This window comes from Protopterus annectens, chromosome 3.part0 (genome assembly GCF_019279795.1).
Source record: "Protopterus annectens isolate FY-2018-M chromosome 3.part0, PAN1.0, whole genome shotgun sequence".
Lineage (NCBI taxonomy): Eukaryota > Metazoa > Chordata > Ceratodontiformes > Protopteridae > Protopterus > Protopterus annectens.
The window spans coordinates 394584772-394607271 of NC_056731.1; the positions used below are offsets into that span (position 1 = coordinate 394584772).

Here is a 22500-nt window from a genome sequence, read left to right on the forward strand (position 1 = left end):
AGAAAACAGCATCAGGAGCATCATGAGAACATTCTAGAGAATATGTTGTTACCAGAAGCAAAGAATATATAAAAAAATTCACAGACATCAGTCTAAAGAAGGGAGTTTAGCAATTAATTGTCTCATACTGTCAAAGGAAGTCAGCTGAGACTTAGACACGAGAGCCTGACAATTTATTATTCTGAAGGCTAAGATGGAAGAAGTATAAACTTTCTTCCCAAACCTTAAAGGCATTCCCATCTTTGGCAGATTTGGAATTAGATTAGCTGACAAAAGATGTCTATCTGAAGATGACTTTGACCAAAATCATTACAGGGACTGATCTAGAGTTTGAAAAAATAATCTGTGGGTCTGGAGAACCTTATATAACTTAGCAAGTGGCAGATGGTAATGCAAACTGTTGATTGCAAAGAAAGCATCCTCTAATGCTGGCAAAACAAGTGGAACAGCTGTAAGTTGAGGAAAATGCACTTGTATACCTTTATTTGGATTCTAGAATTTATTTTTGGTCCCAATGAAATAACGCCTTTGTTTGGCAACAGTATCAGAAAAGGATAACTCTTCCAAAAGGGAATCTACAGAAAACAAAAAACTTCCCTCAAAGTCAGATTCTCCTCGTGTGGGGTAGGAACTAGACAAACACAATCTAAATCTAATTCTTATCCCCAGACTGATAATAAGAATATGAGAGAGAGAGAGACAGAAAGGAAATCTTTCTTTTAAAATTCAGGTAAGACTCAGAATTTAAAGACTGAAAAGCTTGAAATAAATGTTTAGCATAACCCAGACCATGCCATGTGATACAGGATAAGAATAATGCCTAACCACCATGAAAAAAGATCAACCTGAAGTCCAGTCCCTTCCCTAGGAATCAAGCTACCCACAGCAGCTTCTTGGTAAAGCATCGTCCACTCTCTCTTCTGATACCAACAAGTATGGATCTTCCTTGCCTGAAGAAGCAACATCACAGGAACAGACAGTAAGTGATGAGCAGCCCAGGTACCTGAAATTGCCACAGCAGAGTCACTCATCAAAGACTAAGGTAAAAGGGAACATTGGGCAGTTGGTGGTACAACTTGACTGAAAAATTTTAGTTATGAGGTAAAACGTGACACCCTCCAAAATCACAAATCGTAGCTCTAACTTTTTACAGAAAGGCAAAACATTTTCTCACAAAAAATTATAATTTGACAGGAATTTCCCAGCCGGGAACCTTGACTAAAAATATAAGTTTTAAGGTAAAACATTTTGGTGACAACCACTAAAATCATCAGTCCTAGCCTCTAGCACTAATTTCTGACATAAAGGATGTACTTTTCTTCATAGAGATTAATAAAGTGAAGATATGCCTTAAGGGGGTACCTATCTGCCCAGCCTTGGAGAAGTGCAAGAAGACCACTCACTTAAAGCCTGCAGAGAAGTTCAACAGCAAGAAAATTCTAAAGGCTTGGCATCTTAACCACTGACTATATACTGCTCTCCTTGAGCTGTTCAGCAGTTGGGATATATGGAAAGTGGCCTTAAGCTTTGGAAGATGTTTAGTTGTCAGTCTTGGCAGGATATAAACCATATAACTTAGACTAATGCAACAATAATCTAATCATGAACAACAGGATGTAGCCACCAAGACTATTTGTTCACATTTGACCTTTCTGCCTCTGCCTGATATTGCTGTGGAATGCCTTTCTGTACATTGTTTTTGGCCAGAAGGTTGCTGGACATGTATATATTTCCTGTAAAATAGTCTGTCTTATTTGTAGGGTAATGTCACTGAAACTGAAAACTGCAGTATGACAAATATTGACATAAATTTAAAGGATTGCTTTACCTTAATGTTTTATGTTAGTTATTAATGCTCTTGGTTACTGAGGCAGTTAACAACAGACATTTAATGTCCTCAGGATATGTTCTGTCCATTAGTCAAACATACCCTTTCAGTCATAACAGTCCTTGAAATCATTGATTTAGCTTTGACATCCTCAGCATAACATCTGCACTTTAAAAGTGCGGACCCCATTATGTAATCACTGACATTTAATATTTTCTGTTTCATATTTATCATCACTATCTGCGAATTTCTGCAGTGTCGCCTGTATTAATTTCAAAAAGGAGTACTGGTAAGTAACCACGCGTGCTCAAGAATTCTACTTCCAGAAATACGGCAAAGCAGCCGGTCGTACTGAATTCCTGAAATGAGAAAAGGTGGAGAGAAAAATGGTGTTGGAGCCTGTACTGTAGTTATTACAAAGATCCTGCCTTGGGTGCTACAGAGCTAAGTATCTGGAAGATAAAAATCTGGATGCAGAACTTTTGCTTAAACTAAATCAATAAATAAACAGAAAAAGAGGAAGGACTGACTGCTTTGATTCTGGCATTCTCATCTCCATATTACATGTTTTGTAAAAAGAGGAACCGGCAATGGGCCATTACAAAATATGCCATGTAAATAATGGTCTCTGCAAATGTAATGGTGGGGGAGGAAGCACAGTGGAAGAATGTGTCTTCATGGCCCAAGTCTATAAATCTATGCAGTGTGATGACTCACTTTGGGCAATACACTTCATCTTCCATAGAATATAAAGAAATAAGGGTTTCTGTATAGTTTTCTTGTACTCAATAGGATTTTTATCAGTACTGGTGAAGTTTCACTTCTTTTAGATTTAAATACGGAGGCATACTGGTCTGCTGCCTGCATAATAGTAAAATAGTCTTGAGAAAACACCTTAGAGTCAAATGTTGGAGCAGGTAAAACAAGGATGTGGGTGATTTTATTTATTAATTAATTTTTTGTCTGTGGTGGGTTTTGGTTAACCCATTATTACACACTCCTGCTAAGCCCTCTCCTGTACTTTGAAAATTCTTTGTAATGGCTTCAATAGGAAATAAGGAATCTACCGATTTAGTTTTTAAAGTTTGCAGGACTAGGGTTGGTGTTTGTCATTAGGTACTTCATTAAATGGTTTTAGACCCTCTTGAACTGGAAGTACTCTGCTCTGATGAACAAATGGAAACATTACATTTCTTACCAGATTCTGAAGAAGCCTTCCTAGACTTTTCCAACTTTATTTATTATTTACTTTTATTTAACATTTCTTTACCGGGAAAGTCCGACTTGGAATGAAGCCAATTTTCAGTGGCAGTCTGGGGAGAAATGCTCCAGATACATGTCTTTGTAATGTGGGAGGAAACCGGAGCAACCAAAGGAAACCCACACAAATGCAGGGAGGACATGCAGACTCCACACAGAAGGCACTCCAGCAGAAAATCGAACCAGAGAAAGTACAGTTGTGTACACTTACCATAAATGTAGATGTTCGAGTGTACTCACTGTTGCAGTCATCACACTTGGGTTATCTGCCTGCAGGTAACCCTCAGTCGGCCTGAATACCAGAATCTTGGGATTTCTGCGTCAGATGCTGTCACCTCTTCCATGACTTCAGGTCGTCAGGGATATAAAACATGCAGCCGATGCCATTACATCAGTTTTTCTTGCCCTAGATGTCAGGAGTCCCGAAAATAGGAAGCTATTACATGGTGTGGAACACCTCCAGTAAAAAGTAAATACCCCTACCATAAAAGATGTCCATAAAGAGGATAGGTAAAAAGGTAGAGAAAACCAGGGGACTGGAGGGAGGGAAACCAGGACTGCAACAGTGAATACACTCGAACATCTACATTTATGGTAAGTATATACAACTGCACTATGTTCTTCATGTTTCACTGTTGCAGTCATCACACTTGGGTTGATTCCCAAAGCTGAGGAAGGGTGGAGGCAGTCAAGAAGTGTTGGGGCTGGCTAGCAGGCCTTGTAAGACTGCTGTAGCAAATCCAGCTCTGGATTTAGAAAAAGTCGGTAAATGGTAATGCTTGATGAAGGTGTGTACAGAACTCCAGGTTGCAGCTTCCAGGATGTCCCTGGTGGGGATCCCCCTTAGAAATGCTGTAGAGGTTGAAGGAGCTCTAGTGGAATGAGTTCTGATCCTCAGAGGGGTAGGGTTTCCGTGGTGCTTGTAGCAGAAAAGGATGCTGTGTGCTATCCATTTGGAAATGGTTTGTTTCGAAATGGCCTTGCCCTGTAGCAAAGCTGACTAGTAGCTGGTCAGATTTTCTGAAAGGCTTAGTCCTGTCAAGGTAGAACCTGAGCTGTCTGTGCATGTCCAAGGAGTGCAGGATCATTTCCCCTCTTTTCTGAGGATTAGGGAAAAAGGTTGGCAAATGGATGGATTGGTTTAAAGCCACACTGGATACCACCTTGGGAATAAAGGAAGGGTTAGTCCTGAGGGAAACCCTGTCAGCATGGAAAATAATGAAGGGATCCACCACCATTAGTGCCTGTAACTCGGACATTCTTCTTGCTGAAGTAATAGATAGAAGTAAGGCTGTTTTTCAAGAAAGGAATTTTAACTCTTCTGAAGCAGCGGATTCAAAAGGGGGAAGTGTGAGCTTTACCAGTACAAAGTTAAGGTCCCAGGCCAGGGTGGGAGCTCTCCTAGGGGGCCTTAAATTGTTAGCTCCTCTCAGGAACTGCTTGATGAGAGGGTGAGAAAGGAGAGGAGGCTCAGTATTATAATGAGCTGAGATGGCAGAGGCATGAATCTTAACGGATAAGAAGAATAGGCCTCTGTGGAGCAGCTCTGCTAGGTAATCAAGGATTTGAGGTAATTTGGGCACAGCTGTGTCTTTTCCTTGAGACTGACTCCAAGAACAATATATTTTCCACTTTTCAGCAAAGGATTTCCTAGTACTAGGCCTTCTGGCCTCAAGGATGATGCCCATCACCTGTTTGCTGAGGGATGCTGATAGTGTATTCATGGGATAAGCCAGGCTGCAAGGTTTAGGGTTTGCAGCTGTGGATGCAAAATCTGTCCCTCCTGCTGAGACAGCAGGGAAGGTGTCTGATGTAGGTGCCAGGGTGGCACTGCTGTCAGACTGCGCAGGAATGGGTACCAGTGTACCAGTCTGGTGCAATAAGGATTGCCCTTGGCTTGTCCTGTTTGACCTTGAGAAGTATTTTTGAGAGGGGGGCAGAGGAGGAAAGGCATACACTGAGATGTATTGAGAGGCTTTCCCATGTAAATGATAGGGCGTCCACCTTCCAGGCGCTGCTGTGAGGGTTCCTGATGCAAAATTTGTTCAATTGGTGGTTTTGGGGGGAGGTAAAAAGGTCCACCTCCGGAGTTCCCCACCTTTGGGTTAGAAGTTTGAATGAGATGGGTTCCAGTTTCCACTCGTGAGGGTCCAGTAGATTTCTGCTTAAGTCGTCTGCCAGTGAATTTGTTTGCCTGGCAGGAATTGAGCTTGTAGGTGCACTTGGATTCTCAAGGCTGTGTTCCACAGAGACATGGCTAACCTGCATAGTGGGTAAGAATGAGTCCCACCCTGCTTGTTTATGTACCACATAACTGTGGTGTTGTTTGTATTTATCAGGAGCTGTCCTGGAAGGATAAGGTATTTGAAGACTGTCAGACCATTCTGTACAGCTAGCATCTCTTTTTGATTGATATGCAGGGAATTTGTTCTGGGCTCCATTTGCCTTGAATGCATCTGCCTTCCATGTGAGCCCCCCATGCATAGTCTGATGCGTCTGTTGTCAGGGTTTGGGCAGCAAGGGGATGAGTGAAAGAAAGTCCCTTGTTATGGTCGCATGCTTCTGCCCACCAAAGGAACTCTGCCCTTAGACAAGGTATGACAGGAATCACTGTTTCCAGGTCCTGAGAATGTTGAAACCAGAGACTTTTTACGTACCATTGAAGTTTCCTCACATGTAGTCTTGCATATGGAATTAGCAGAATGCATGAGGCCATGAACCCTAGGGCTTGCAGTCTTTTCCTTGCAGATAGCTGGGTTTTCTTGGCCGTTAGTTTGAAATAGTTTGTCAAATGGACCTGCTTTTCTGGAGTGAGGAATGCAATCTGGGAAGTTGTGTTCAAGTTTGCTCCCAGGAATACAATTTGTTGGCTGGGCACCAGTTGTGATTTATTTTCGTTGATGGTGTATCCCAGTGAAGTTAGAAGTCTTTTTACAAATGCCAGGTGCTGAAGTAGCAATTCCTGACTGTCCGCCTGAATCAGGCAATCATCCAAGTATGGGTAGATTTGAATATTTCTCTGCCTGCAATATGCAGTGGCTGGAGGCAGGCATTTTGTGAATACTCTGGGCACAGTAGATAAACCAAAGGGAAGTGCAGAGAACTGATAGTGCATAGAGCCTGCCCTGAAATGTAAATATTTCCTGCAAGACTCCCTTATGGGGATGTGCAGATAAGCTTCTTTTAAGCCTAGGGTGACTAACCAGGCATCCTTGGCTAGCATAGGAAGAAGCTGTTGCAGTGTAAGCATTTTGAATTTTGGGACCACTAGAAAGGTGTTGAGGATTGATAGATCCAGGATCGGGAGCCAAGAGCTCTCTTTTCTGGGCACCAGGAAGTCTGTAGTAGAAACCCTGTCCCCTTTGTTCTACTGGAGCAGGTTGAATAGCCCTGATATGGAGAAGGGAAAGTACTTGCTTTTGAGCCTCTACCCACTGGTTTTGAGGAAGGTCTGGCAACCCACTTGGTGTTGGCAGAGAGTGGAAGTAGAATCTGTATCTCTGGGATACAATGTTTAGAACCCATCGGTCCTGAGTAATGGACATCCATTTTTTTGCATGAAGGGTGAGTTTTCCTCCAAGGGGCGCAAATACTTAGGCATGGCTGGGAAGGATAATTGGAAAGTCATTGTGAACTTTTTCCATAAGGGTGTGGCTTACCACTCCCTAGTTTTGAGGTGGAAACACTCCATTGTTTAGATCTCTGCATACCCTGAGACTGTAGTCTTGGTGGTCTGTTTCCCCTGGGTTTGGATGAGAAGGCCTGAGAGGGACTGGAAAAGACCAGTTTTTTGAAGGCCAATGCCTACTGAATCTAGGTGGCTGCACCTGTAATAAATCTTTCACTGCCTGCATAGATTTAGCTTTTTCTTCCATCTTTTTAAGAACTTCTTTTGCTTTTGTGCCAAACAAACGTTCCTGATTTAATGGAGTATCTAGTTCATTTTGCTTTGACATGGTCAGGTAAGACTTGTTCTTTTAGCCAATCATGTCTTCTCAGTACAGACCAGTGACAGCAGCCCTGCAAGATGCTTCTAAGGCATCAAACCCACATTGCAAAGTATGTTTAATAACTTGGTTGCAGATTGCATTAACTATTGTAAATCTTTATTTTCTGCACAATCTGAAAGTAACACCATTTTTTGTTTAATTAGTTCCAGAATATGTTGCTGGTGCTTCAACGTGTGAAACTGGCAATTCAAAGCCCTGATGGCAAGAGTTGCAGAGGTACATACCTTCGTACCCCATCTGTCTAAAGCTCTAGAATCCCTGTCTGAAAGGCTAGGGTTTTTGGCTGTAGTAGCATTAATGCCTTTAGGTCCCCTGGAAAATGGTCTCTGGATCTGCAGTAGGATTCTTAAAGAGAAATTTGTGAGAATCAGGTACTCTGTAGTACCTGTCAGGTTTTCTGGGAGCTGGTGGTAAGGTGTCAGGAGTAAGACTGGACTCCAAGAAGACATCATCTACAATATGCAGGACAGGGGGTATAGCTAGAGGCCTGTGCTGAGGCAAATCTAAAAATTCCCTTGAGTCTCTTTTTGGACTGAGGACAGTCCTGGCATTCCCAGCGGAAATGCTCTCTTAAGGTATGCAAGGTTTCACCAAAAGAGAAATCCTCTGGAGGGGAGGCAGAGGGAATGGATTCCTTTGCATCTGAATCCTCATAGGTAGATAAGGGTATGTCCTGGTAATCAGAAGGGTCAGAGTAATCAGACTCCTCGTCTGTAGAATCAGAAGAAAATTCAATTCTTTGTCTTTTGGCAGGGGAAGGCTGTCTTCCCCTAATTAGAGTAATAAGGTCTTCAGCCATTCTAAGCATTTGTTTTTGTGGCATGGGAAGATGAGCAAGCACTTTAGATGTCGGTTTTCTAGGCGTAGTGCGAACTCTCGGCTTGAGGAACTCGGTAGTTTTAGTAGGAAATGAAGTTGTCGGTTTAATATGAATATCGGTAGGTAGGAATACACCCTCAGAAGCCGGTGCCTGCACAGCAGCTCCGGACCCATCCAAGGTACAGACATCCGCAGGTTTCATAGTCGAAGAAGCATCTCGCGGAATGCCGGACCCCGAATGGGTCTTAGCAGAGCCCTACGAATCGGTAGAAGCAAGCATCAGGGGCTGCAAAGGTACCTCACTGAGTACTGGCGGACTGGCGATAAGCTTAAATGAAGCATCTTTAGCAGTTTTTGACCAATGGGGTCTGTCTCTGTCTTTGCGCTTTTTCAGAAGATTGGTAGTCGGATGGCTTACCGAAGCCATTTTGGAATATGGAGAATGAGAGCGAAAGAATTTAGCTACAAAAATAGCCTGATGATGAATGGTTCTGGCATTAAACAAGGCACAAAACCGACAGCTAGGGATGTCGTGGTCTGGGCCTAAACAGGTGATGCAGTAAGAATGAAAATCTCTGTGAGGTATTCGCTTTCCACAGGCAAGACAATTGTTAATATTTTCTGACATCGGTTAGAGCAAGAAAAAAGAATCCCCAACAGGGTACTTAGCTTTAGAAGACTTCAGGTCTGAAACTCGAAAAATGAAATTTTCAGGTAGCAGCCGACTGGCACTTGCGAACTGCTTCTGCTTCGGGCGCCTTCTCGGCAAGAAAGACTGATGTAATGGCTTCGGCTGCATGTTTTACACCCCTGACGACCTGACGTCATGGAAGAGGCGACAGCATCCGACGCAGAAATCCCAAGACTCCGGTATTTGGGCCGACTGAGGGTTACCTATAGGCAGATAACTCAAGTGTGATGACTGCAACAGTGAATCATGAAGAACATCCTCTTGTTGTGAGGCAACAAAACAACTGCTGCACCACTGTGTCAGCCAATGCATTTTTAAATTTGTTATGCTCAGAAATCTTTTTTAAGATAAGAATGCTTCTGAACAGCTTAGGTCTGGAACTTTGTTTTATTTTAGACAGACCAACAGCACAAGCACAAGGTATGGTATTCTTTAGGGGCTAGGATAAGAAGGCATAACTACTGCCTCTGAGATCTGTATTCTGTTTTTTTTTTTTTTTTTTTTTAGGCAACCTGAGTTGAAGAATCCTCTACAGAAATATCAGAGAGAAAAATATCTTATGTTTATTAGCACAAACCTCTAACCCAGATGAATTACTCCAGCATGAAAAAGACAAGACTAATGGTACTAAAAAGAAAAGAAAAAAATGATCAGCTTGACTAGCAACGCTAAATATATGTGGGAATCTTACGCCACCTGCATCAGCATTTTTGAGAGAATAATACCAGTTCTCTTAGGGAAGACAGGGAAAATCCTTCCAGAACATGGAAAACAGAGCCTAGGTACACTAAAATGATATAAATAACTTATAGGGACAGCTCCCACTGAAGATATACAATGTCCAATATTCTGAAGAGGCATGTATGTGGAAAGAAACACGTCCCAAACAATCTCATATGAATGATGAATTCCCAACAATCAGATGCTGTTTTAAGAACAACACAGCTTTCAATTGAACAGTAACATTTGACACAGTCAAAAGCCATCTGAGACTATGACTTGTTTTCCATGGGCAATTTTAAACGTTGCGACTGCAGTATCCGTTACTAAATTAACACTGCTGATTTTCTTATACATCAATACATGAGGCATGGTACAGATAAGGTTTTTCTGACAGGATTTTGGAGAATGTAGCACTACTTATGTTCCAGTTTTCAAGCAGCAGAAACTGAATAAGAGTTTAGTTCCTGAAATGAATAATGCCCAAATAAATATTTGAACAGCACATATTTAAAAATACAGTTTCAATGTATAAGTGATGAAAAGGTTAATGATCAAGGTTTGTGGGTAAATATTACTGAATGTTATTTATGCATCAAAGGTGCTGGATTCAGACAATGTTTCAGGTTTAACAATTAACTGTACAACTATGTCTATGATGGCATCAATTGATTAATCTGGTATGTGGTGCAAGCTACGTACAAAGACACAATGGCTCAAATACGAACAGTGTTTGGACTCTCAGAGAGGTTCCCAGTGGGAGTGGGTGTGCATCAGGGTTCAGCTCTGAGCCCACTGCTGTTCATACTAGTGATGGACTACATAACCAAACAGGTCATAAAGGACAGGTCAACATCGTTGCTGTATGCAGATGATGTGGCATTACAGGCAGACTCTGAGCAAGAACTTCAGCAAAGGATAAGGGAATGGAATGTAAAACTGAAGGCACATGGGTTGAAACTGAGCACAGATAAGACAGTTGTAATGGCAGCAAATGGGGGAAATAAGAAAAAGCTGAGACTACAGACAGAAGGGAAAGTAATGGAACAGCTGAGGAGAAGGGAAGTCTGAATGAGGCGATCAAAGCTAGAATCAGAGGGGCAGCAGAAAACTGGCACAGAGTGTCAGGGTCAGGGGTAGTGTATGACAGAAGAATGCCAAAGAAGATGAAAAGTAGGGTGGGTGTACAAAACAGTGGTGCAACCAGGACTACTGTATGGTACAGAATCCCGGGCAGTAAAGACAGTGCAGCTGAGGAAGCTAGATGTCATGGAGATTAAGTGCTTGAGATGGGTGGCAGGATGCATACTGTGGGACAGACAAAGAAATTAGGACATCTGAGAAGAAGCCAAAGTAGCTCTAATTGCAGACAAGGTCAAAGTGAACAGATTATGATGGTTTGGGCACATGTGCAGAAAAGCAGAAGACAATCTGATAAAAAAGATTTGGAACAGGCAAGAGCAAACGGGGGGCATCTGGTGGATGGACTGTGTTAGAGAACACCTGCAACAGTCAGGCACATGTGCTGAAGGCAGGAAATTAGCACTGAATCGAGATAGACAGCAACAGTTGACATGACACCCTACCCCATATAGAAAATGGGGAAAAAGGGGGTTGATGATGATAATGATGATGCTGTGCCTTCTGTAAAAAAGTCTGCATGTCTTCCCTGTGTTTGCGTGGATTTTCTCCAGGTATTCTGGTTTACTCCCATGTTCCAGGAGGGCAGTAGGCAGACTACCAAATCTAAACTGTCCCAAAGTGTGTTCCCTACTTGCCAAGTAGACTCTCTATCTGGAGTCTGCCTTTTACGGGGTGTCTGTAGGAGTCAGATGCAACTCATAAGCATGGATGGATACATAAATGAGTGCAACTGTTTTAGAGAAAACTGTCAACTAATAAGCTTTGTAACCACCTTCTAATTTTTGAAAAGTACACACTCCTGATGTTTTTGATATGTGCTCAACTGCTGTGCTCAGCTATGTTCCTAGGCTGTTTACTGTGAACATTTTTCCAACCCATCCAGCCTTATAACCTTAACTTAATACTTTGACTCTGTTATTGTACATAAGTAAAAATCTACTTGCACATTATGCTGTATAAAACACTGTGCTCTAGCCACCTATTATGCTTCTATGTCACTGTTAGAAGCCATAGCTATAAACTGGCCTTATACCAGGCCAACTAACCAGTTTAATCAAACAAATAAATAAAAAAATTCCCTCTGATTCTTGACTGGGGAGTGGGGAATGATCAACGTTTCTTGGTTTATACAGTTGTTTTAATAAAACCATGTAAAAAACTAAAATGCCTGGGGTAAATGGTCTACTCAAAAATTTAAATAGTATTTAACACAGTCCAAGAAAAGGTACGACCAATGCAGAATCCAGTCTGGCAGAAATTATATTAGTATTGTAGCACAATAAACATACACGTTCAATTCAATAAACTTTAATATGGGGGTAAGCGCTTTCACAAAAATGCTTCATCAGACCAATAACCAGTAACAATGTAAATTTTTTAAATAAATTCACTTATCCAGTCATTTCTAAGTTTAAAAACAAATCTCCAATCAGCTCAATGCAAGAACTTCACACTCTAATAAAAAATAAAAATAGCAATAATATATACTAATATCATTTCTGCCAGACTGGATTGTGCGTTGCTCGTACCTTGTATTGGACTGGGTTACACAGTTGTTTTATTATTTTTTTTTATACTTTCAGTTGAATTGTTAGTCTACCAATAATACATGCCAGATCAGCTAAAATGGTTGCATGCTGAAAAATCCACAATTACAATATTTTACACAAAAACAATGTTTTCATAAGACAAATAGGAGAGTCCCACCTGTATCAACGTGAACCAAATGCACAGTATGGTGGGAAATGAAACTGCATACAGAAGAAACAGTTTTATAGTGTTCACATCTGCTTTTGTTCTGTGTGAAAATCAAATATTCCTGTTTTACATCTTCAGGGAATTATAGCAGGCATATCCAAAAGTACCAAGGAACCCAAGCAGAAAACTCTACTTTTCTACACACCTTGAAAGTGGACTAAAATGCAGGGAGTGTTTTAGTGGCAATGCACGTTTGCAATTGCTATTTGGTACTCAGACTGAACATTCTTTTCTCTTTAAAGTAAGGTAAAGCTCACAGATTATCAAGAGGCTTGTCCAGGTCCTGTGTAGCAAGTACTTCAATCACCATATAGCTACAGAGAATGAAAAGAACAAGTGATTGCACAACGCAATTCACAGATGAAAAGTCCAACTCTTGAAGACAAACTACCAGAATATGAGGTCATATGTTTATACCAAGATGGCTGGAGAAACTATTGCAAAGAGCAAAATAGTTTCAAATCTGCAAAGAGCAAGTTTAGGCAACCCAGAAAGTAAGGTCAGTATTTCTCAAATGCTGAAGGTCACAATGTAACTGTGTACTCATGCTACCTATTAAATACATTAGTAGTTATTCAATAATGTTATCAGCTCCCACAGGACCTGCTGAAAAGCTTCACAGTCTTTCAGAAGCTTTTTGGGTACAAAGGGGAGGTATATATGCATTTTTCTTCAGCCTGGACAGCAGGGAGGATGTACCAGGAGTGAATCCGCTGAAACAACCTAGCCAATTTGATCCTGGATCAATCTTATCTGTGGAGTTCAACACACTAAATATTTGCTTCCATGTTGTTTATAATAATGAGAAAAGGACTGCACAAATCTCTGACTAACTTGCTTCTTGACTAAATGGATCAATGCTAGTCAGAACACCAATAAAACTACTGAAGGACAGAGAGCAGGTCTAGAAGACCAACAATGGCTTCTTCATTTACGAGCGAAGGTGCAGGAGTACAGTCCAGAAGAGTGTCATCTATAAAAAGGCAGCTCTTGCATTTGTACATCAAGAAGATCAAGCTCACTAGAAGACAAGACAGCAATTAATGTCATTTTCATCTTATCAACTAGGGCACCTACAAATGATTGAGACAGTGACATAAAGGTGTTCTTTCCTTGTCTGACTTCTCCATCTCTCCTACTGGATAGGTAAAAATGGCCATTAGCAGTCAATTTACAAAATATGCAGTATTTGCCTAAATGCAAACCAGACATCACCATTAAAAGAATAAATTGTGGCATACCTTGTGTCGAAAATGGAGTATCAAGTCTCGAGGGGATAAACCTAAAAATTAAATAATGTAAAATATTAATTTGGTCTTAACGTCTATGAACAAGTTTTCCTTTTGTACAAATATGGCACCATTGCAACTGGACTTGATTCTTCGTGTTTAATGTAGCTTAAAAGAAAAATGCACATGCACAAATATCTTGACTGTGAAACAAGTTAGTTTCTTAACCTGCATGCATGGACTAATGTAACATATTTCAACTACTTCTAAACGCTCAGTACACTAACTTATAAGCTAGAAATTATGTATTAATCTCCAGAGAAAGAAGTGTGTGTGTGTCTGTGTGTGTGTGTGTGTGTGTCTGTGTGTGTGTGTGTGTGTGTGTGTGTGTGTGTGTGTGTGTGTGTGTGTGTGTGTGTGTGTGTGTGTGTGTGTGTGTGTGTGTGTGTGTGTGTAGGCATAACAGCCAGACTTTGAGTAGACTAGATAGCTTTGTTACTGTACCTATCGGAAAAAATAAATACAATTTATATACATACCAGAACAGATTTGTAAGAATGATGCCCAGTTTCAGTATTATTTAGGGCTTGTGTCACAGGCTTTAGAACTGCTTGACAGAAAACTTCCATGCTGCCTGGAACTTTCTCCCTTACTATCATTAAAAATTGAACTTTTAATAGGACTAAGCTGGGGAAAAAAGTTAAAAAAGGCAAAGGAGAGGAGACAAGACTTCAGGCAAGATGCATTTTGGGTGGAAGATGTATGGAAGATATGTTACTGAAGATGGACCTTCTTCTTAGAGATCTATCATTATGGTAAGCATATAATTCATATTTAGTAAGATGATGGGCATCTTTGATAATCACTAGGACACCCTTCCAAGCTAATCCTCAGGGTTGTCCACCATGGAACATGCCATTGGTGATGGTACCCATAAGGAAAGCCTGGTCCTGGAAACAATGTGCAGTTAACAGTACAGGTGTTCAGGGAAGATTAGGCAGCAGCTGCCCAAATGTCATCATTTATGGCATTAGAGAAAACAGCATTAAGTAGCCACAGCGCTAGAAGAATTGCTTCCTGTGTGCTGCAAGAAAAAAACCTTCCACATTCATTGTGACAAAGTTAAATACAATTAGTACCTGGAAAGGGCTAGTTGAGAAATGTTCGAAACAAATTCAGACTTTGCAAAGGATACATACAAATGGTCATCCTTGTGGAAATGTTTAGTACTGCATATATAAAATCTAAACTGGGTGTAGATATCCACACAATGGAGAAGACACTCACCACAGTTAAATATCTAGAAAAAGCAGGTTAACTGACTGATGGTAGACTCAGTGGCAACTTCTGGCATAAAAGAGGGGTTTGTTCTAAGCCAACACCTTTTCCCAGAGAAAAAAATATTAAGGTACAGAGGTTTGACAGAAAAGGCTTACAATTCCAAAATTCTCTTGGCAGAAATAACCATGAAAAAAGAATGTGGTTACAGAAGAAAACTTCAGATATGCAGAACCAGCTGGCTCACAGCGTAGAGCTTTTCCAGCATAAAATAAATGTCCTCTAGATGAACAAGCTCTCAAACTGGAACACATAAGAAGGCTTTACAGACATTAAAAGAGGCAAAGGAAGATTAAGCCAGAATAAAAGTTGGAAATAGCAGCCAAATTAACTTTGATGAAAGAATAGCTAAGACCAGAATCAAAAATTTCAAATAGGTACATTGATGTATAATAGACTTACAACCAATTTGGCCCTTAAAAACCTTGCCATGAAAGGCTTATAACATATATATATATATATATATATATATATATATATATATATATATATATATATATATATACACGTACACACACACATATATATATATATATATAAAACCCACAAATCTGATTCATATAGAGGGTGATTTAATGAGTGGCTCTGTCCATCAGAGACAGAGGCACCAAACCAGGAATTAATTTCAGATTGCCCATCCACTGGTCCAAGTTGCACTTAAGTTAGGGAGGAGCTCTGCTTCACATGGATGGAAAGTCTGTTCCAGAGAAAGGGAATTCTCTGAGAAACATATCCTTCTCTCCAGCATGTCTTACTTATGTCACAAGCAAAATGTAGGTTTTTGATCTAGTAGTTCTGATGCAGTTTGTTCTGCAGATCAGCAAAAGGATCATCAACATAGGGTCCAGGGATGCCCTGTATGCCAGGCAAAAATCATCTCTCAGTAGTCTGCATGATGTACAGTAAAGAGACAAGGCTTTGAGGCGAGCAGCATCGGACATTTTGTTTACTCCATGTATTCTTATTGTAAGGAAGCTTATGGACGTTCTAATTTCTGCATGTGTCAGGTCAAGTACATACCAAAGTGGGCATTATACTCTATGATGGGCCTGATGAGGGCAGAGTACAGTGGTACGATGACCTCTCTGGACCTAGATGCCATGTCTATACTTGTAAGCTGAGCAACATAGAAGGATTTTCTTACTACCTTGGACACATGCTGTCTTACTATCTACATGAGTTCCCAGATTTTGTGGGGTGTTTATTGATGATGTAGTTACCCAGAGTGACACAGCAAAATGACTAGGGGGCAAAAATGGACCTATTCCTTTGATGGATGACTAAGCAAACAAACAAGTTCATTTGTTTCAGAAATTCTTTTAAGTAGGCAACCTCTTAGAAGAGAAAATTGCGTCTACTACTTTTTCTGAAAAGAACGGACTGCTAACTTCTAATGACAATGGGGAAGTCATGTTGTCAACTTTGGGCAGCACAGATCTGAGGATGACTTACATAAAGGATAAAAAAGCTATGTCTTGAAAGATCAGAATGCACTGGCTTCTTCAGAAAAAAAATACAAGAGAATGACTTCTTTGGCTTTCAGAAGTCTGGTTTTCTGGATGCACCTTACTATAAGAAAAAAATGCAAGAAAGTGCGAAGCAGTTCAACTGGCCATTTAAAAGTTTCAGCAGTCTTGGTCTAATGCCTCCTCCCCAAAATAGGAAAATCACTGAATAGAATTTGGGACAACTGGTGCCTGTTGAAGATGCAAACAGATAAAGCAGTTTGCTTCAAAGACTAAAAATCCTTCATATCAATGAGGAACTCAAGGATAACACTTGGGGCATCAGGAAACTGACAGTTGAGCCTGTTTGCCAAAGAACCAGTCCCTCCTGGGATGTTACTATCAAAAAAGCTGTATGAACTGCCACACTTTCACATATTCTAGACACAGCAGAAATGAATTTGTCTTCCCTGATTTCTGTACCACCAGACAACAGCTATGCTTTCTGACTGAACATAGAGGTTTACAGGTGTGTACCCAATATAAAAGATTTTGCGTAAATGTAAGATCTTAGTTAGCAACAACTGCCCATATCTAATTGTGTCACAGGTGAAATCCCTGTCAAGAATTTACGGTTTCCCATCCAGGCAACACTTAAACAGGGTCACAGAGGGGCTCTGTTTGATGTGGGATGGTAGCCTATTCCAGAGGAGTGGCAACCACTGAGAGACCATCAGTTTCTCCATCAGGGCCTACTTATGTCGCAGGCCAATTTAAGGTGCCTGGAGTGGGTGACCCTTGCCCATTTGACTTGTGGATGTGCAGCATTTCCATTAGGTTTGGATCCAAGACTGCTCTGTAGGCCAGGCACAATCTCCTCTAAGTAGTCTGTCCAATACTGAGTACAGTGACAGTGACTTCAGTGTGTTAATGTAGGACGTGCTGGAGACCCTGAATTTTCTTGGTTAAAAATCTTTGAGGTCTCTCAAGTTGCTGCAGGTGCCTGGTAAGGTACATATCAAAGGGAGTGATGTACTTAAATTACTGCCCTGATGAGGTTAGAGCACAGGGGAGTTATGCCCTCTTTCCATCTTGAGGCAATGCCTTGCTAATGAGGTGTGCAATGTAGACTGCCTAACTTATCACAATAGACACATGGTTGTCAAAGTTTAGGCTCCAGTCAAGTTGCTTTCCTAAGTCTCTCACTACTGAGTTGTTACATAGGATATTATTTGTATGATAGTCTGCAGAGATATAGTTTTTACAAAGGGGATGATGATGCATTTTTTAGCACTGGGTTTGGCTCCATGGCTTTGGCACCAATCACTGATTTGTGTAAGTCCCTCAAATATACTGACATTGTTTGGGGATTCAATTATTGCATGTAATTTGCAGTCGTCACCAAACTTAAGTTTGCTGTATGTATCATGTATGTACATATGTGGATGAGCATAAAAATGAAAATAAAATCCAAAAACATTGTTTGAAATATGTTCTATCAACAGTGGTTAAATCTTTAAAAGGTTACTGTGTGAAAGAGATTATCTTTCTGATTCAATGTATGCTGTAATGAAAGTGGCTATAGAAGCAAGATATGAGAAGTTTCAGCCCATTTTGAATTCAGTTATAAACTGAAGAGGAAGGTAGATAGTAAAGAGGTTAGTCTGAGATTTCCATTACCCATTTCCTATGATATGGGTTCTAGTCAAAACATTTTAATTAAAAACTGGTGTATAATCCAGGGGAATAAAGATGTCTGTAATGTGGTAGGGGCAGCACTTTTTTTTTGTTATAAAAGACTTGCATGTTAAAAACCTTTTCTTGAGGTTGAACAGGTTAGAAATGTTTACACAGGCAAGAACAGAATGTCAAAATGTGGGCATTGCAAGTTTTGCAAAAATATTAAAGTATGCAACAAATTTAGTCTCGCACACATCGGTTTGAAAATTAAAATCAGTGGGTATTTATAATTGTGCACCTAGCAACATTGTCTACTGTGGTTTATGTAAAGGGTGTGAAGTATTTTGCATCAGTAAAACCACCAGACAATTATCTAATCGTACAAAATATCACTGCCAAGTCATTAGAAGTAAAGATCTAAAAAATGCCTTGGCAAAAATAGAAGTTATGTTCTTACCATAACGTTCCATGTTAGTTGTCTTCTTCTCGCCTTCTTTCTTGCTGGATGGGTTGACTCCGACTCGGCCACTCTAAAAGCTCGAGAGTTGGTTCCACCGGCTCGAGGCTCCCCTTATATCCCACAATGCTAGGCGGTATTACCTCAGATCTCGTTTGTAAGCTAGGCCCAGCCAATAATAAATCCAGAACTACTGGAAAAGGATAAATCCACCTCTATAACAGGAAAGGAGGAAGGAGACCTGAAACCTGATGAAGGATTATATGCATGGAATAGCATATACACATATACAATAGAGGTGGTAGAAAGAGAGGTCACAATCAAACTCCTCTAGGTCTGTCCAGGCTAGGGGGAAGGAGGGTGGGACGCAAGAAAGAAGGCGAGAAGAAGACAACTAACATGGAACGTTATGGTAAGAACATAACTTCTATATGCTAAGTTGTCTATCTCGCCTTCACTCTTGCTGGATGGGACTGCGTCCCTAGCACCTTGTCCCGGGTGGCCTATCGGAACAGACTCTTGAGTACAGTGGAACCAAAATTAGCTCTATGTCTAGAAGCTAAGTCCAACTTGTAATGAGAAATGAAAGTGTGAGGAGTAGCCCATGTAGCTGCTGCACAAATGGTATCAATAGGCAGCCTGTCTTGGAAGGCTATAGAAGTAGCCAAAGCTCTAGTCGAATGAGCCTTAGGTTTGTTAGGCAACTTTTGGTGTCTAATTTCATAGACAAAGGAAATCAGGGATGTTAGCCATCTGGAGAGTGATACCTTCGAAACTAAAAGGCCCTTTCTGCCTTCTGCATAAGAGACAAACAACTGGCCAGTTTTTCTGATCTGTTTGGTCCTATCCAAATAATACCTTAATTGACGATGAACATCTAGCCAATGCAATTTTTGTTCAGATCTGTTAGAAAAGTTAGGAAAAAACACAGGGAAGTCAATGTTTTGATTTAGATTTGCCGCAGAGGCTACTTTAGGTAAAAAGGATGGATTGGTTCGCAAGGATACCCTATCCTGATGAAACAACAGATACGGTGGTTGACAGCTGAGTGCATGAAGCTCTGAGACCCTTCTAGCTGAAGTAATGGCTATCAGAAAGAGAGTCTTCCAGGATAGCAATTTCATTGAACAGGAAGCTGCAGGTTCAAAAGGGGGAAGAATCAAAGAAGCGAGAACTAAATTAAGGTCCCAAGAAGGAGGAGGATTTCTTACAGGAGGCTTAAGAAGAAAAACTCCCTTCAAGAAAGGTTTGCAAAGCTTGTGAGACATGATGGCAGAATCTGAGATGCCCACATGAAAGTTAGATATAGCTGCCAATTGAACTTTAAGAGTAGAAGGAGATGAACCTGCATGGAATAGTTCAGCTAGAAAATCAAGGACTATTCGGATGGTAGCAGTGAAAGGATCTATGTCCCTTCCTTGAGCCCAATAGGCGAAACGTTTCCACTTACTAAGATAAATCTTCCGAGTGGAAGATTTATGGGAAGCTATCAAAATATCTCGAACAGAGTGAGATATTTGAGGAAGCCTGGCTAAGGTTGGAATTGGAGGAACCAAGCAGTGAGGTTCAGAGAGGGGAGGGAGCGATGTAACTGACCCGACTGATGGATCAAAAGATCTGGAACTAGGTCCAGATGCCAGGGTTGCTCCAACAGAAATTGATGTAGAAAGGGGAACCAAACTTGTCGAGGCCAGTAAGGAGCAATGAGGATCAATGAGGCCTTCTGAGCGATAGCTTTCTGTATCACTTGCGAGATTAGTGGGAAGGGAGGGAATGCATACAGAAGTCCCCGGGGCCAAACTTGGACTAGAGCGTCTCTGCTGGGCTGGCCTGGTAACGGGAAGAGGGTGAAATAATCTTTGCACTTGCTGTTTTGGGGAGTAGCAAAAAGGTCGCAGCAAGGCTGACCCCACTTGAGAAAAATTTTCTCCAAGATAGAATCTTTCAGAGACCACTCGTGAGGCATGAGGATAGCTCTGCTCAACTTGTCCGCAATAAGATTGGACTTCCCGGGGATGTTCCTTGCTATCAGAAACCGCTGAGAAGAAATCGCCCATTTCCACAGTCTGAGTGCTTCTCGACATAGGGGGTAGGACCTGGTTCCACCTTGTTTGTTGATATACCACACTACAGACATGTTGTCCGTGTGAATTGCTATCGTTCCCAAGGGAAGAGAGTCTTGAAGGGCTTGCAACGCTAAAAGCACTGCTCTCATCTCTAGAACATTTATATGCAAGTGGCGTTCGTCTGGTTGCAATATGCCCTGGACTGTTCTGCCCTGATAATGCCCCCCCCACCCGATCAGGGAGGCGTCCGTTGTCAGAGTAGCAACCGGGGGGGGGGCAAAGGGTCTTCCTAGGAAGAGCTGGGGGAAGAAATCCACCAAAGAAGATGATTCTTGCATACTTGCGTAATCACAATGGTGTGGGACATCGGAAGTTGTTGGTACGACCATTGTGTGAAGAGCATCCATTGAAGGATTCTCATGTGAAATCTGGCTAATAGATGTAGAGGGATAGCAGCCGCCATAATCCCTAGTACTTTTAGAACTAATCTGACTTTGACTCTGTTGCTGTGGAAGAGAAGGGAGACCAGTTTGTGTATGTCTGCTATCCTTTGGTCTGTGAGTCTCGCAGACATGTTGACTGTGTCTAGATTTGCGCCTATGAAGGTAATAACACGACAAGGCGACAAAACAGACTTTTCGCAATTTATTGAGATACCTAACTTTTGAAAAATGCGAAAGGTGTAGTCTCTGGCAAGTAGAAGAAGATGCTTGGTAGGAGCTGTGAGGAGCCAGTCGTCTAAGTATGGAAACACCTGGAATCCTTGACGTCTCAGGTGAGAAGCTACCACTGCCATGCATTTGGTAAACACCGGGGCAGTGGTGAGTCCAAAGGGCAGGGCTCTGAATTGAAAGTGACTGGTTCCCAGCCTGAAGTGGAGGAATCTCCTGGAGCGTCTGTTCATTTTATATGATAGTACGCATCCTGGAGGTCTATAGAGCACATCCAGTTTTCCTTTCCCAATAGGGGTAGGATGGATTGTAGTGTGACCATCCGAAATCTTGTTTTCTTGACAGACTTGTTCAAGATACTGAGATCCAAAATGGGTCTCCAGTCCCCTGTTTTCTTTGGAACCAAAAAGAACTTGGAGTAGATTCCGGATCCTTGCTGGTCTGCTGGCACTGGCTGAATGGCTCTTTTTGCAAGCAACTTTGATATTTCCAACGCTGCTTGATCCCTTTGAGCGGGTGGAACATCTGGAAGGGATTTTTTTGATTGATTTGGAATGCGAAAGAATGGAATGGAATAGCCTTCGGAAATGATGGACTGTACCCACTTGTCTTGAGTTAGGGATCACCAGGCTTCTGGGTACAGTGATAATCTTCCCCCGACTGCCTCCGAAGGTGGACAGTCGGGCAACACCTCAGGGATACTGGAAGGGCTTATCGGAAAAGGTTTCTCGATTGCCCTGGTTCTGCGGACCCCCCCTGCCTCTACGGCGACGTCTACCATTATTGTTCCCCCCTCTGCCTCTAGAGGGGAACCGACTCTGTGCGTCAGGCAAAGTCCCTTGAGATTGTTTGCGGAACCACATCTTTCCACTTTTCTGGCCTTTGGGGTAAGGTCTAGAAGGAGTAGAAAAACGGACTCCGATGGCAGAAAGAGTTTTGCCATCTGTCTCGCACCTTGTCAAGGTTTCTTTCACTTGAGGACCAAAAAGGGACGATCCATCAAACGGAGAATTAGTGAAAGACGTTTTAAAGGGGTCCGCAAAATTGCACAGCTACATCCAGGCATGACGGCGTAAGGCCACACCTGTCCCTGCGGCTCTGCTCGCTCCATCAGCCGCATATGAAAGAAGGCGCATGGAGGAGTTAGCTATAGAATTTAGGGTAGCCAGCTGAGTGTTCATCTTATCCTGAAAACCCGCAGCTGTAGGATCCTTTAACATCTCACTCGCTTCCTTGATCAAGTCTCTTTGAAGACGAGTGAAATGACAGAGGTAGTTCAGCGAACGCATGGCAAAGGTCGCTGACGAAAACATCCACTTCCCGTACCTGTCCATAGACCTAGATTCCTTGTTAGGAGGATGGACAGGCACTGAAGGATCAGCTAG

At 41.6% G+C, this 22500-nt stretch overlaps 1 protein-coding gene across 1 annotated transcript in view; it reads right to left on the reverse strand.

Moving 5' to 3' along the window:
* The window catches only part of AVL9 (AVL9 cell migration associated), a 1171768-nt gene that overhangs the window by 570819 nt on the left and 578449 nt on the right, over positions 1-22500 (reverse strand). The window contains exon 7 of the mRNA XM_044064846.1: positions 13471-13511. Within this exon, the coding sequence (XP_043920781.1) occupies positions 13471-13511 (41 nt within the window). The remainder of the gene's footprint in view (positions 1-13470; positions 13512-22500) is intronic.